Below are 15,695 nucleotides of genomic sequence, written 5' to 3'. Positions count from 1 at the left end.
TCTCAATGAGAAGGGCGAGCTGGATGTCATCTCTCAAATTCCAGTTGTTTGCGAATATCAAGACGTCTTTCTAGAAGAGCTTCCAGGAATGCCTCCGCACCGGCCAGTTGAATTCGTCATCGATCTTGAGCCTAGCACGGAACCTGTTTGCAAACGTCCTTACAAGCTTGGACCTGAAGAGTTGAAGGAGCTGAATAAACAACTCGATATTCAAGAGCGAATGGGTCTCATCCGACCTAGTTCTTCTCCGTGGGGTTGTGGAGTTCTTTTTGTGAAGAAGAAGGATGGAACGGACCGACTTTGTGTCGACTACCGTCCATTGAACAAGAAGACTATAAAGAACAAGTACCCACTTCCCAACATCAATGAGTTGTTTGAACAACTCAAAGGTGCTCAAGTATTCTCCAAGCTTGATCTCCGTATGGGCTATCACCAGATTCGCATTCGTGAAGAAGATATCCCCAAGACAGCATTCAGAACAAGCTATGGTTCATATGAATACACTGTCATGTCTTTCGGCCTTGTCAGTGCTCCGCCAACATTCTCTCGCATGATGAATTTCATCTTCAACGCCTACACAAATGACTTCGTCTTGGTCTACCTCGATGACATTTTGGTCTTTTCCAAGAACAAGGAAGATCATGCCAAGCACTTGCGTTTGGTGCTGGATAAGCTCAGAGAACATCAGTTCTATGCCAAGTTTTCAAAGTGTGATTTTTGGATCGATGAGGTTCTCTACCTTGGACATATCATCTCCGCCAAGGGCATAGCGGTTAATCCTGAGAAGGTGTCTGCAATTGTGAATTCGGAACCACCTTAGAACGTGAAGCAACTCCGCAACTTCCTTGGTCTCGCAAGATATTGTCGAAGGTTCGTTGAGAACTTCTCTAAGATCGCGAAGCCTCTTTCCAACCTTCTCCAAAAGCATGTGAAGTACGTCTGGTCGCCTGAATGTGACATCTCTTTCAACACCCTGAAAGAGAAGTTAGTCACTGCTCCAGTTCTGACTCCTCCTGATGAATCCAAACCGTATGAGGTCTTCTGTGATGCTTCCCTTCAAGGTCTTGGTGTAGTGTTGATGCAAGAGAAGAAAGTTGTGTCCTATACTTCTCGCCAGTTGAAGCCCAATGAAAAGAACTACCCCACTCACGACCTCGAGTTGGCGGCAGTTGTGCATGCTCTTTTAACTTGGAGACATCTCTTATTGGGAAGAAAAGTGGACATCTTCACTGATCATAAGAGTCTCAAGTACATCTTCACTCAGCCAAACCTCAACCTCAGGCAGACTCGTTGGGTCGAAATGATTCAAGAGTATAATCTGAGTATTGAATATACTCCATGCAAGGCCAATGTAATTGCTGACGCATTGAGCAGGAAGGCTTACTGCAACAGTTTGATTATCAAGCCTTACCAACCCGAGCTTTGTGAAGCTTTCCCCAAACTCAATCTGCAAGTAGTTCCTCAAGGTTTCCTCGCCAACCTCCAAGTCTCTCCTACTTTGGAAGATCAGATTCGCGAGGCTCAACTTCTTGATGCCATGGTGAAGAAGGTGAAGATTGGGGTTGCCAAGAGTCAACCCAAGTACAAGTGCTATCATCTTGATGACAAGGATACTCTATTCTTCGAGGATCGCATTGTTGTGCCTAAAGGTGATCTTCGTAAAGTCATTATGAACGAGGCTCACAATTCACTCCTCTCTATCCACCCTGGAAGTACAAAGATGTACCATGACCTCAAGCAGTCGTATTGGTGGACTCGAATGAAGCGCGAAATCGCTCAGTTCGTGAATGAATGTGATGTCTGCAGAAGAGTGAAAGCAGAACCCCAACGGCCAGCTGGTCTCCTCCAACCTCTTGCAATTCTAGAATGGAAGTTTGACCATGTTGAGATAGACTTCGTGACTGGATTTCCAAAGTCCAAGTGTGGAAATGATGCTATCTTCGTTGTCATCAACAAACTCACTAAAGTGGCTCATTTCCTTCCTATCAAAGAATCTATCACAGCAGCTCAGTTGGCAGAGCTTTATACCACCCGGATTGTCTCTCTGCACGGCATTCCACAGTTGATTTCTTTAGATCGTGGCAGCATCTTCACCTCCAAGTTCTGGGATTCTTTTCAGAAGGCCATGGGCACCAACATTCGCTTCAGCACAACTTTTCATCCTCAAACTAGTGGCCAAGTCGGGCGAGTAAATCAGATTCTTGAAGATATGCTCAGGGCTTGCGTCATCTCTTTCGGTATGAAGTGGGAAGATTGTCTTCCATATGCCGAGTTCTCCTACAACAACAGCTTTCAAGCGAGTTCGGGCAAGGCCCCATTTGAAATTCTCTATGGCAGGAAGTGTCGTACTCCTCTTAACTGGTCAGAGACTGGTGAACGTCAACTTCTTGGTAATGACTTGATCACAGAGGCAGAAGAGATGTGCAAAGTCATTCATGATAATCTCAAAGCCGCGCAATCGCACCAGAAGAGTTACTATGATAGCAAGCATCATGACTTAGCTTTCGAGATCGGAGACCATGTCTACCTCCGCGTCTCTCCTATGAAAGGTACTCGGCGCTTCGGTATCAAAGGGAAGCTTGCCCCTAGATACGTGGGTCCTTTCAAGATCGTCAGCAAGAGAGGCGATCTCGCCTATCAACTTGAGCTTCCCTCCAACTTTGCAAACGTGCACGACGTGTTTCACATGTCTCAACTCCTCAAGTGCTTCAAGACTCCTGACCGCATCGTCAACTTCAAAGACATTGATCTCCAAGAAGACTTGTCTTATCATGAGCACCTAGTTGCTATTCTTGAAGAAACTGAGCGCAAGACTCGCAACAAGTCTATCAAATTCCTCAAAGTCAAGTGGTCACATCATTCCGACCGTGAAGCCACCTGGGAACGCGAGGATCACCTCCGTTCTGAGTACCCGAAGTTTTTCCAGTCCTAGATCTCGGGACGAGATCCTTTCATAGTGGTGGAGTGTTGTAACACCCCGGATGTAACCTACCTTATTTATATTCCAACTCTTGCCATTTTCGGCACTAAGTTATTTTATTTCCTCGTTGTCGGGTTTTTGTCTCCGTGTGTTTTGTCTTTGTCATGCATCTCATATCATGTTATCATGTGCATTGCATTTGCATACGTGTTCGTCTTATGCATCCGAGCATTTTCCTCGTTGTCCGTTTTGCATTCCGGCGCTCCTATGTCCTCCGGTGTCCCTTTCTACCTCTTTTCGTGTGCGGGTGTTAAACATTTTTGGATTGGACCGAGACTTGTCATGTGGCCTTGGTTTACTACCGGTAGACCGCCTGTCAAGTTTCGTGCCATTTGGATTTCGCTTGTTACTCCAACGGTTAACCGAGGGACCGAAAAGGCCTCGTGTGTGTTGCAGCCCAACACCCCTCCAAAGTGGCCCAAAATCCACCTAAACCTCCTCCATCACCTAGGCCGTTCGATCACGATCGCGTGGCCGCAAACTGCACCTCATTTGGAGTCTCCCATCTCCCTCTACCTCTATATAAAGGCCACTCCGCAAAAATTTCGGGCAAACCCTAGTCCCCTCCCTCTCCACGCGTCGCCGGACAAATTTCCGTCCAGCCGGACACGTCCACTCCGCCCCGCCACCGCCACGTGGCACCACCTGATTCGTCCCGCCCGGTGCCCACATCGCCGCGCCACCCGAGGCCTGCCGAGCCCGCGCGGAGCCCTCTCCGAACCGAGCCGCGTGCCCCCGCTTCTCCCTCGCGCGCCGCCTCCACCTTCCACGCCGCCGCCGCCGCAGGCCACGCACCGACCGGAGCAGCCCGCCGGCCGCCTCTCCTCGCCGGCGCACTGCCGCATCTGCCGCGCACCGCCCGGGGTCGTTGCGCCCTCCTCCGCCCGGGGTCGTTGCGCCCTCCTCCGCCCGACGCCGCCATCTCCCTCTCGGGCGCCGCCCCGCACCGACCCGGCCGGCCTCGCCCTCTCCCTCGATCTCCGGCGACGAACACTGTTCTGGCGAGCTCAAGATCAACCTCGTACTGCATGCAGATCTGGATCCAGTTCATCTCGGTTGACCCCCCCCCCCCCCAAAACCCTCCCCGAAACCCTAACTTTTTGCATACTTTGACATGCCATAACTTCCTCATCGTGGCTCCGATTTGTGCGTGTAGCATATCAAAATGTTCGTCTCGACGAGTACATCATTTCATCTCATTGCATCATTTTAAGTTGAGCTCATCTTGATGCCTGAAATGCTGTTGGAAGAGGGCTATGTGATGATAGTTTCAGATCTGTTTCAGCAAATGCACTTTTGTCATTTTTTCCATGATTAATGTGTGCATGCTATGATCCTGAGCTCTACATGTGTTTTGAAGAATGCCATGCCATCTTTACAGGGGTGTATGCCATGTATTTTTGTGATCTTCGTGGTGACTAGCACAAGCATGCAAAGTAGCTTACTCAATGATGCTGATTTCAGGGACTTAGAATTTCACCAAGTCCTTGCCCTGCCATTATTTTTATGCCACATGTTCATGTTGTTTCCTAGTGATCCGTGCCTCTTTTGGGCATGATCAGTAAGGATGTTTTGTAGATAATGTTGTACTCTATCCATCCATGTCTTTGTTTGCAATTATGGAGCACCCTAGCTTGAGTCAATCGAGCTCTACTTTTGCTATAAAATGTTCCTGGCAGATTGTTAACATGTTTAGCAATTTTGCCGAGCTTGTTATAGTTGATCCGTGCATGCTATGATGTTGTTCTTGCTATGTCTAGCTTCTATGTCATGCCTACTTGCTGGGTGTATGCTTAGTTTGTCATGCAATGCCTCGTAGTGAGTGCATCGAGCTCGTAAACATGCCTACTCGTTATCTGTTTTGCCATGCTCCAGTTTTTCACTAAGTCTGAATCTGTTTATGTTTTTGCTATGTTCACATGCTTGCGATTGTATTTTCTGATCCCTTTTAGCTTATGGTCACTAAGGGACTTTTGTTGTATGCTTTGAGTAGCTTCATGCCATGCCTTACTTTGCCATGTTATGTTCCTGTAGCATGTAGTTAACGTGCTCTAAACATTGCTTCCTGATGATAAATTCGGACATGCTGTTAATTTCACTAAGTCTGAAACCTGTTATCTTTTGCACTTTTTCCATGCTTGTTTGAACCTGTTATTGAGTGAATTAGCCGTAGCTCAGTGTTCATCTTTTGTCAAGCATCATGAGTGGATCCCTTCCATGTATTTTGTTGCCATGGTTGGGTGCAGTAGCTCATTTATCTTGATGCATTTAGATGGCTACTTGCTGTTAATCACAGACCGGTGCTTTATTTGTTTTGCTTACCATTTCCAAACCGTGCATCCGATTCCGGTGATCTTTATATCGATTTCAACCGAAATCAACTCCTCTTTTCAGTGGCACTCTTGTTTTTCCAAGTTGAGGACAGGTTCAATCATTCCTTTCCAAATCTTGCATATGCATCACATATCGCATCCCGCATATCATACCATGTTTGCATCATGTTGCTTGAGCATTGCACGTGGTTGATTGTGTTCCTTTTTGCTTGTTGTTCTTGCTTGGGTAGAGCCGGGACACGAGTATGTGTATGAGGAGCCCATTGAGTACGCTTACGAGGATCAAGGCAACTCCGAGAACTTTGCAGGCAAGATGACCATACCCTCGAAATCACTTCTATCTTTGCTTGCTAGATGCTCATTCTTTTGCTATGCCTATGCTACGATACCTACCACTTGCTTATCATGACTCCCACATTGCCATGTCAAATCTCTAACCCACCTTGTCCTAGCAAACCGTTGTTTGGCTATGTTACCGCTTTGCTCAGCCCCTCTTATAGCGTTGCTAGTTGCAGGTGAAGATTGGAGATCGTTCCTTGTTGGAACTTGTTTATTGTTGGTATATCATCATATTATCTTGTTTATCTTAATGCACTTATATACTTGGTAAAGGGTGGAAGGCTCGGCCTTATGCCTGGTGTTTTGTTCCACTCTTGCCGCCCTAGTTTTCGTCATATCGGTGTTATGTTCCCGGATTTTGCGTTCCTTACATGGTTGGGTTATAATGGGAACTCCTTGACAGTTCGCCTTGAATAAAACTCCTCCAGCAATGCCCAACATTGGTTTTACCATTAGCCACCTAGCCTCTTTTTCCCTTGGGTTTCCGGAGCCCAAGGGTCATCTTTATTAAACCCCCGGGCCAGTGCTCCTCTGAGTGTTGTCCAACCCAGAGCACCGTGCGGGGCCGTCCCTTGGCAACTTGGGTTACGTTGGCTTCTGTACGCTTAGCTTATCCGGTGTGCCCTGATAACGAGATATGTGCAGCTCCTATCGGGATGTGTCGGCACAGCGAGTGGTCTTGCTGGACTTGTTTTACCATTGTCGAGGATGTCTTGTAACCGGGATGCCGAGTCTGATCGGATTGTCTTGGGAGAAGGAATATCCTTCGTTGACCGTGAGAGCTTGTGATGGGCTAAGTTGGGACTCCCCTCCAGGGATATGATCTTTCGAAAGCCGTGCCTGCGGTTATGGGCAGATGGGAATTTGTTAATGTCCGGTTGTAGATAACCTGAAACTTAACTTAACTAAAATGCACCAACCGTGTGTGTAACCGTGATGGCCTCTTCTCGGCGGAGTCCGGGAAGTGAACACGGTGTTGGAGTAATGCTTGACGTAGGTTATTCTAGGATCACTTCTTGATCATAGTTGTTCGACCGTGCTTTTGCCTTCTCTTCTCGCTCTCATTTGCGTATGTTAGCCACCATATATGCTAGTCGCTTGCTGCAGCTCCACATCATACCTTTACCTTACCTATAAGCTTAAATAGTCTTGATCGCGAGGGTGTGAGATTGCTGAGTCCCCATGACTCACAGATTACTTCCAAAACCAGATGCACGGACCGATGATACCGCTCCAGATGATATGATCGAGCTCAAGTGGGAGTTTGATGAAGACCCTCGTCGTTACTATGTGTCTTTCCCAGATGATCAGTAGTGGTGCCCAGTTGGGGCGATCGGGGACTATGTTGCTTTTGGGGTTTATCTTCATTTTGGTTCCGTAGTGGGACCTTGAGTGTATTTGGATGAATGTAATGTTATTTATGTATTGGTGTGACATGGCGAGTGTAAGCCAACTATGTATCTTTTCCCTTATTGTATTACATGGGTTGTTTGCGAAGATTACCTCACTTGCGACATTGCTTTGAATGTGGTTATGCCTCTAAGTCATGCTTCGACACGTCGGAGATATAGCCGCATCGAGGGCGTTACACAACAAAAGTAAAACTCAAATGATGGTCAGCCCGGCGATAGGTAAATAACTATCAAAGAAATCTCCTTCTTCTTTCTGGGTATAACCCTTGGCCACAAGTCTAGCCTTGTACTTTTCTATCATACCATCAGGCCTAAGTTTCTATTTGAACAACCACTTACATCCCAATGGTTTGCAACCATAGGGACATTCAGTGTTTTCCCATGTCCCGCTAACCATGACGGAATCCATCTAGCTATGGACCACATCATTCCAGTAGTCCGCATTCGGAGATGCCTAAGCTTCTAGAATAGAAGTGAGAATATCATCGACGAGGTACACAAGAAAATCATTACCAAAGGGCTTTGTAGTCCTCTGATCTTGCCCCTACCAGGAGCTTCCTCATCATCCACCACATGATTTTCATCATGTGCTCGTTCATAATATTCCATAGGAATGGCATGCTTGGGAGTCTCCTCAGATTCCTGTTTAGAAGTGATTTTCATATCTCTCATAGGAAAATATCCTCAAAGGATGTACCATTTTTAGACTCCATAATCGTACTGACCTTCAACTCAAGTACCTCAGACTTCACCACTAGAAATCTATAGCCAACGCTTTGGTCCAAGCTTATGCTTTCTGGGGCTCGACACATTGACTTTCGCTAAACAACCCCAAGTGTGTAAGTAAGAGAGTGTATTTCTTCTCATGTCCCATTATTCATAGGGAGTTATCTCATTCTCTTTTGTGGGAACCTTGATGATTCTGAAGAACTTGTTGAAATAGGAAACTTCAGTTCCACTTTTGGTAGATCCTAAGATGCTCTTGGACTTCATCAACATATGGTGTGATAATCCAAGACCCCCTATGATCTCAAGATTCCTCCCGGGCCAAAGCATATGATCATTATCGCTCAAGATTAACGGTCTACATATCACAGACGTAATGCTTACGTGGGATTATGCCATGAATGATCATAATTAGAACTATGCACAATTTTGTCAATTGCTCAACAGTAATTTGTCTATCACACCATTTTTATGCTTTCGATAGAGATGCCACTAGTGAACTTATGGCCACCAGGTCTATTTTCCATTAATACAGAAAGTCTTCTACAATTGTTCTTTTTACTCTTTTACTTTTTGTCACTTTACCTATGTGACAGGAACTTCCTAGGGACTTTTTTCAATATCTTCTTTGCCTAGGGTGGTTTCTGTAATTTGGGATAGGTGTCCCGTGTATGGATGTTTCCATAATGTTGTATTGTTTTCCTTGCTAATATAATCCAGATATGGCCTCTCGGAGAAAAAAGAACTGTGATCGCATCCTCTTTCAATGTATTATAGCAAGTTTTGCATGGAGTGTGATTAGGGAGGCCGCATGTTGTTCCTGGAACCCCGTGGTTTCCGTTAGTTCCATCATCTTGTCTAGGGTACGATATGCAAGGCCAGGAGGTTGACATGGTTCAGTTTTGTGGCGCTCGCCTAGGCATTATGGACATCATGCAATAAAGCATTGACGGAGGGCTAAATCTTCAAGCATCCAACGGATATTACATATAAATGGTTGTGTTCATGTAGCTATGAAGACCGCGGGACCGACAACGCATTGACATCGTCATTGACAAGCTTTGCTCTTGGTGCCACGATCTCCGTATCACTACTTGGCGACAAAAAAATGGCCAGGCGAGCCTATCGTCAGGATGCAGACCATGGGGAAATGTGGCCCTGGAGCGACCCCTCTATTTTCGAACTATCTCTCATTTGGATTACTCGCGATGTGTCGCCTATGGCCCTCACAACGTCCAATAGTAGTGTGATGCACATGGCGCTTCATATTGGACTGGCCCATGTAGCAGCGGGTGCTGTAGCAATTTCAAGCTACTATAGCGATACCCCTAAAAAAAGCTACTATAGCGATTACATCTGATGTAGTATTCGGTACTGTAGCATCTGGTTTTTAGTTGGGTTTTTCAGTTTTGAACAGGAAATTTCTATATAATTTTTGTAAAACTTGAATATTTTTTGGAAAATAGGAACTTAGTTTGAAAACATGGACATTTTTTGAAAGCAAGAACATATTTTCTGTTAGACACTCAATTCGTTTCCAAAAACATGTTTTTTCCGTTTATGAGAGACACTCGTGGAAGAAATAAAACAGAAAACACATCTTTTTTTGTTTCCGAGTGATACGTCGCGAAAGCACAACCGTGCCTCTCGCAGAAGGAAAAAAACAATAGAAAAATTGTTTTTTCCATTTTCGAGAGGCACGGTCGTGCTTCTCGCGAAAGCAAAACCGTGCCTCTCGTGAAAGAAAAAAAAGAAAACATGTTTTTGTTTCGTTTTTCGAGAGGCATGGTTGTGCCTCTCGCAAAAGCAAAATCGTACCTCTCGTGAAAGCAAAAAAACCGTATTTTTCCGTGCAATTTTTTTTGAAAAACCTAAAAGAAAAACCCCCAAAAAACCCGTTTTAAAAGCCGAAAATGTATGAAAAAAATCTGAAGGAAGCGCCCAAAGCGCGACACATGACGACATTTGAAAGCGCGTCAAGTGGCGTTGATCATTGTGAGGCTTTTGAAGGAACGTTGAACGCCTCCGTCTTAAAAAAAAGATTCCACCTCATGGCAGACCCATCCGACGGGATCTAATATCTGGTCCTCGGCGCAGCCCAGCCCACCACGCAACCATCCTCGGGCCGCCACTCTCGGCCCCTCGGCCCAGTTCAGAATATTTCCGGGGGCATCGCTGTTCCTCTCCCCTGCACGCCAACTCTCCCTCCCCCCTATCCTGCGCGGCCACGGCACCGGCACACGGAGCAGCAATCCAAGGGGGAAGAAGAGCCGTCGCCGGAGAAGACCAAGGGAAGAGCCGCCGCCGCCAGAACTAGCGTCACCGGTGCCTCGTCGCCCCTCCGGCCGGCCCTTCGTCGGCGCGCTGCCCTCCCCTCGGTCCGCTGCAGCCACCCTCCCCTCTCTTCTCTGCACCTTCAGCCGGGAGCCCATCCGGAGCAGGTCTGCGACCCTCACCCCTCTCCTGCCTCCTCCCTCACCCCCCCTCTCCCTCCTGACCGAAGCACCCTCTGCCTTGTTTTCTTCTGATCTTTGTACTGGATGATTACTGGCCGTAGATTGGATTTGGAGATTGGCGAATCTGGAGACGATGGAGCTGGAGATCCTGGGCATGAACTTCGGCTGCGTCCTCTCGGCGCTGTCGGACGCCAAGATCCCGGAGAAAGACTGCCTGCTCCCGCTCGTCTCCAAGCTCCTCGGCTACTGCATCGTGGCCGCCTCCACCACCGTCAAGCTCCCGCAGGTTCGTTCCCTTCTTGCCTGAACTTTCTTGGTGATTTCTCAAGATTACAGCATTTCTTGGTGCCATATGAATCCAAAGAAGCGCGTTCCGTGTGGCTGTTTTGTTTCGTTTGGTGGTGGTGTGTGTGTGAGAGGATGTCAGGTTCTTTACGTGAGCATGGCGTGCGAAATTGCGCATAAATAAAGGGCTGTTTGTTTGGTAGCCTGGCCTTGTTGAATCCTTGGCACGGCATGGCAAGGCCCCTGTGCTAGATTGTGCATAAAACCAACGGAGCGAGAAGCCACCGGTGGAATTCTTTGTTTGTTTGCTCCATGGTTGTGTGATCCTTGTGATTGTTAGTGTGTAGGTTGGGGTTGTTGCAAATTCTCTCTAGCCCATGAGAAATATAATCCTCCACTCCCTGAGGCATTTGCAGGTCTCACTAAACAGCCGCTTGCTTGAATCTAGAAATTGATTAGCGAGCATGATTCCTGGCCGCCCCATGCTCTGCTCTGTCACCACCAATGGTGCATTCCAATCCTGGCCAGTTGATAGAAAAACATGCTCTACAGCCCCCACAGTTCTCATCCTAAAACTGTCAAGGGAACCTTCATCCTTGATGGCTTGCTGCGTGAGGAAGCCTTCAAAAGGAACCCAATTGCCGCCAGGTTTTCAAACTTTGGCGACCCTGGAGATGAGCAATGGAAGAAGATCAGCCAGTGGGACACCACTGAAAATCTTCAGTACGGATGTAGGGTACATCTGGTCAGCATCGCTGGACGCTAAGATCCCTTCCATGGACTCCCTGCTACCATTCTTGTCAACAGTCCTTGGATACTTCATCATTGCTGGATCTACTTTCATCAAGCTCCCTCAGGTGCCTGTATCTAGTGTCATAAATTAGAAACTAGTTTTAGTCGTGGGGGCGTTTACATCTTCCCATGGCAGGTAGCTTGCTGTTTTGTGTTGTGTTGTCATGCTTAATTTTGGAAATGAATTAAAAGGTTAGGCAGGTCTGAGGTGTTGTTTGCCATTTTTGTTGTAGTTTGGCACGATTCTTGTTGTTTCATTGACCTAGTGTCCTCAACCCTTGCAATGCCAAAGATCGGCCACCAAACCTTGCCTTGAGGGGGTCAACAAAATGTATTTTTAGTTTATGAGTATTGCAGAAGTTCAGTGTGAGAGTTTGCTAATCAGAAAGGGTTGCAGGCTTTGTTGTGCTTCAGAAAGGGTTTATGAGTACACACACAACATGGATTATTACAATATCAGAAAGGGTTGCAGGCTTTGTTGCGCTTCAGAAAGGGTTTATGAGTACACACACAACATGGATTATTACAATATCAGAAAGGGTTGCAGGCTTTGTTGCGCTTCAGATGGATGATTGTAGACTGGTAGTAACCTGCCTGACAGATTTTTGTGTGCTTATTTAATCAACCAAGTGTTGCAGATAATCACACAGTATAGTATCTAGCAATGTTTTACTTTTTGAGTATCATGTCAAGATGTGTAGTGATCGAGATGATCTTATAGCGTTTAGTGTATGGTGCTGAACTGCTGATGTAGTTGGTGCGACATGCTCAGCTATATTTGCATAAGTTTAAAGGTAGTCAATCTTAAAATGAGGATTTCAGTATATAGAAGCCTGTGGAATTATGAGGCTCATATAATGATTCGTTAGTCAATCTTCAACCTGTTGCGAAGATGAACACGATAACATGAGTTGTGGTCTTCATAAGAGAGGTGATTTAAGATAACATGTTGTAAACAAATATATCCTATAGAATAACATCCATGTCTTCATACTGAATGAATCTGCACCTGGCTGTTTCAGGAAATTGTATGTATAAGTGCAATAAGATTTCAATCACAAGTTTTTTTTTCTATTGATCATTTATGTAAATTTGCTTTGTTGTAGCGTAGACAGCCTTCTCTTTCGATGTTCTTTGGCTGAACTATTTTTATTGCAGATACTAAAGATTTTGAAGCATGGAAGTGTTAGAGGACTTAGTGTAGCCTCCTTTGAGCTTGAGCTCATTGGCTACACAATTGCTCTGGCATATTGTATTCATAAAGGACTGCCCTTTTCAGCTTATGGAGAGCTAGCTTTTCTGCTGATCCAAGGTTTGTCTTTGACCTAATGTCATAAATGGACAGTGGGTGAAGTAGCACTACTCTCTTTTCTATTTATAAAGCTGCATAGAAACTATTCGCCAATCTTTTTAACCTACATCTGTTTCGCTTGTAGCAATTATCTTGATTGGAATCATTTACTATTACTCGCCACCAATGGGAAGCAAAACATGGATGAAAGCTTTGCTGTATCCTTTTTTCTCCAGGGATCTATTTTAGTTTTTCTTAGGTACCATCAGCAACAGTATGGAAATACAAATGGGAAATGTTGAGAAATCACTCAGTTTCAGTAACACTGCTGATTTCGTATTTATTTTACCTGCTTTCCCTAAACAATGGTTGTTTAGATATTGTGGCCTAGCTCCGACTGTTTTGGCTGGAAAAATTGATCCAGGTCTTTTTGAAATCCTTTATGTAGGTAACAAGTGGTCTTTTATTTTGTGTACACTCGAAAAGTTCTGTATGATCTCGTCTTCTGATTCTGGGACTTGTGCGTTTTGCAGGCTTCACAGCATGCCATCTTCTTTTGTGCTAGAGTACCACAGATATGGAAAAATTTCACAGTACGGCCTTTATTTTCTGTTACATCTTGCTACACCTAGCTATATGATTGTTCAATATTTTTGTAGCAAGTTCTTTTCATCAATTGATAAAGGGATCACCGTATGTAGCTAACTAGCACTTTACTGTAACATTCTTTTAGTAGCACTGTTGCAGAACCTTTTTTTTATCTTAAGAGATGAGTTTGAATATAGACTGGTTGTTGGTGTTATGCAGAATAAGAGCACTGGCGAGCTGAGCTTCCTGACTTCTTTCATGAACTTCGCTGGTTCCCTCGGTGAGTTGGAATAGTTAACAATAAATTTTCAAGACTTCATTTTATTGACTTGCATTCCCTTCTCAGTCTGCTGTTACTGTCTAAAACTAAACAGTATTAGCACTGTTAATCTTTAATACATTATACTACAAAGAATATGGTTGATGACTTGAATCAGTTCATATTCTTATTTGGCAAAGTACTTTTGACCTTTAGTTTAGGTAAATATTGGTTTTGTTCATCAAGTTTTACTCATATGTGATGCTAATTCTTAATGCCCCTTTCTGTTGCAGTAAGAGTTTTTACCAGCATCCAGGAGAAGACTCCGTTAAGTGGTATCCTTTGATTCTGATTATAGTTCATTACTAAACCGACTGTTTGTATGTAGCTGTTTCTGATTTGCTTCTTGACAAGCTAAACTGCTGTATCGTGTAGTGGTATGTACATTATTAGCAATATGCCCTATTTCCCCCGTGCATGATCAGTCCAGCTCTAGTCCAATAAAAGTTGTTAGTGAACCTATTGAGTTAGGTTGCTGATCTGTTCATTCAAAGTCCTGTTAGTTTAAGTTGATTTGGAAAATGCATAGATGTTGTGGGTTATTGAAAGAATATGGTACTAGTTTCAGTGACACATACATACACTATGATTGGGATATGTCTATTTGATGCAGTATTTGTTCTCCCTTTGCTGTACTCCTCTGGACCCTCCTTGACTCCTGAAAAGTACTTATGGGCTCTGTAATCGGCATCGTAACAAACGGTACGATCTTGGGTCAGATAGCGATGTACCAAAAGCCCGTGCCGAAGAAAGGGAAGAAAGAAGAGTAATAAGGCGCGAGAGTAAGGACATGAGGTTCTTCTTGGTTGGTTTACAATTTTGCTCCAGGCTATTCTTGGAGCAAGATTGCGCCACTTACCTGCAGACCTCACGAAACAGTAGGCAGAGAATTCATGCAGACTTGTGTGACGATGAAAACAATAGGATATTTCTTTCTTTTTAATTTTTGCAAGTGCCGTAAAATGACTGTTTGTGTAGTTCGAATTGCCACCCTGTTTAGTTTACTCTGTGCAACTGTTTAATGATGCTAGAAAAATGTATATCCCTTTTTATGTTTGAATATTATTTGTTGTTTTTAGCAATTCTCTCCACTTTGGTGTTCACCGGCTATGTACCGTTGTTTCCTTTTCCAAGTAGTATAAATTCAGTGGTACAGTATAATATAGCTAGGTTTGTCATGTTCAAATCTTCGCTTGTAGAGGAATGCTCCCCAAGCAGCTCTGTCGATCAGGTCAGTTCAGGTGTGTCGGGCTTCTTTCTTCCAACTGATGAGATTCAGTGGTTCATCCCAAGTTTTTCTTTCTTCCAACGTCCAACCGCTCGCATCACCCCAAGATTTTCTTTCTCCAACTCAACTTATATGGATAGGATTTCATAAGGCCTACTAACAAGTAGGTTATCGTTTATATTTTTCAAAACTGTAGGTTGTCGTTTTTGGCTCATTGTATCTAACTCTTCTAAAAGCATCTCTAACCTATCCATTAATTCCTCGGAGTTAACCAAACCTAGCCGATATCTCAAACCGTTAGAGGAGTAAAGATTATAAGAGTCGGCCTCAAGAAGTAGCTACTCAACCGGTGTTTCACAAAGTAAAATTTCGACAGCCTCCCTCACAAAATAAAATTATAAGAGTCAGCCTCAAAAAGTAGCTACTCGCCTCAGCCCCTCTCTCTCTCTCTCGATCAGCCATCACCCTTGCTGCCTGCACCAAGGAGGAGGTTGGGAAAAAAACATGCTTCGAGCCGCCCCACCGTCAACCAAGGCCGGCAGCAAGGGCGGTGGCACAGGCACAGCGGCCTGAGGACGACGGGTCGCCCTCCCCTGCTCCAGCCGGCGGCAAGCGAGCAAGGAAGCCCAGATGGTAATTTCTTCAGAAGTAGTTTTGGTGCTGACTTGGCACGACTTTGGTGTTGACTTGCATTCTTTTGATCGGTCGTTGCCCAGGTGGCAATCTTCTTCTTTCCCAATTTTTAACTGGGCCACGCATTTCGTCGAGTAGTTGGCGCCCGCCAAGCAACAGGAGAAGACTTGGAACTTGCGGCGGTGCAAGTACACGGTGCAGGCGCCCGGGGAGCTGCGGCACGGCGAGGATTGGCGATGACGCATGCGCGCACACACTCGCACAACACAGATGCACACGCACAACATAGGCTCATCGCATCTAACTCTTCTAA

General features: G+C 45.2%; 1 protein-coding gene across 3 annotated transcripts; it reads left to right on the top strand.

The window, feature by feature from the left end:
* Positions 1 to 9,928: 9,928 nt before the first annotated feature.
* LOC123128857 (mannose-P-dolichol utilization defect 1 protein homolog 2) lies at positions 9,929 to 14,624 on the top strand. Of its 3 annotated transcripts, XM_044548966.1 has the most exons (9): positions 9,929 to 10,231; positions 10,348 to 10,532; positions 12,482 to 12,635; positions 12,760 to 12,832; positions 12,992 to 13,058; positions 13,148 to 13,207; positions 13,422 to 13,482; positions 13,755 to 13,796; positions 14,188 to 14,624. In XM_044548966.1, the coding sequence occupies exons 2-9, from the start codon at positions 10,380 to 10,382 to the stop codon at positions 14,289 to 14,291; spliced, it is 714 nt and encodes a 237-aa protein (XP_044404901.1). In that variant the 5' UTR covers positions 9,929 to 10,231; positions 10,348 to 10,379; the 3' UTR covers positions 14,292 to 14,624. The 3 variants fall into 3 exon arrangements, with proteins under 3 accessions (XP_044404901.1, XP_044404900.1, XP_044404899.1); XM_044548964.1 differs by lacking the exons at positions 9,929 to 10,231; positions 10,348 to 10,532 and adding an exon at positions 10,729 to 11,388; XM_044548965.1 differs by lacking the exons at positions 9,929 to 10,231; positions 10,348 to 10,532; positions 13,422 to 13,482; positions 13,755 to 13,796; positions 14,188 to 14,624 and adding an exon at positions 10,690 to 11,388 and having other exon boundaries at positions 12,992 to 13,062.
* Positions 14,625 to 15,695: the final 1,071 nt, after the last annotated feature.

This window comes from Triticum aestivum, chromosome 6A (assembly GCF_018294505.1).
Source record: "Triticum aestivum cultivar Chinese Spring chromosome 6A, IWGSC CS RefSeq v2.1, whole genome shotgun sequence".
In the NCBI taxonomy this organism is placed as follows: domain Eukaryota; kingdom Viridiplantae; phylum Streptophyta; class Magnoliopsida; order Poales; family Poaceae; genus Triticum; species Triticum aestivum.
Note: the sequence above shows the minus strand (reverse complement) of the source record. Positions and strands in the feature narration are given on the sequence as shown.

Bases quoted from the DNA above. Each gene is read 5' to 3' on its own strand.
- LOC123128857 (XM_044548964.1), top strand. From the start codon at position 10,996: ATGATTCCTGGCCGCCCCATGCTCTGCTCTGTCACCACCAATGGTGCA. The intron at 12,833-12,991 runs GTATCCTTTTTT...ATGGTTGTTTAG, and splicing joins ACATGGATGAAAGCTTTGCT to ATATTGTGGCCTAGCTCCGA. The intron at 13,059-13,147 runs GTAGGTAACAAG...TGCGTTTTGCAG, and splicing joins GTCTTTTTGAAATCCTTTAT to GCTTCACAGCATGCCATCTT.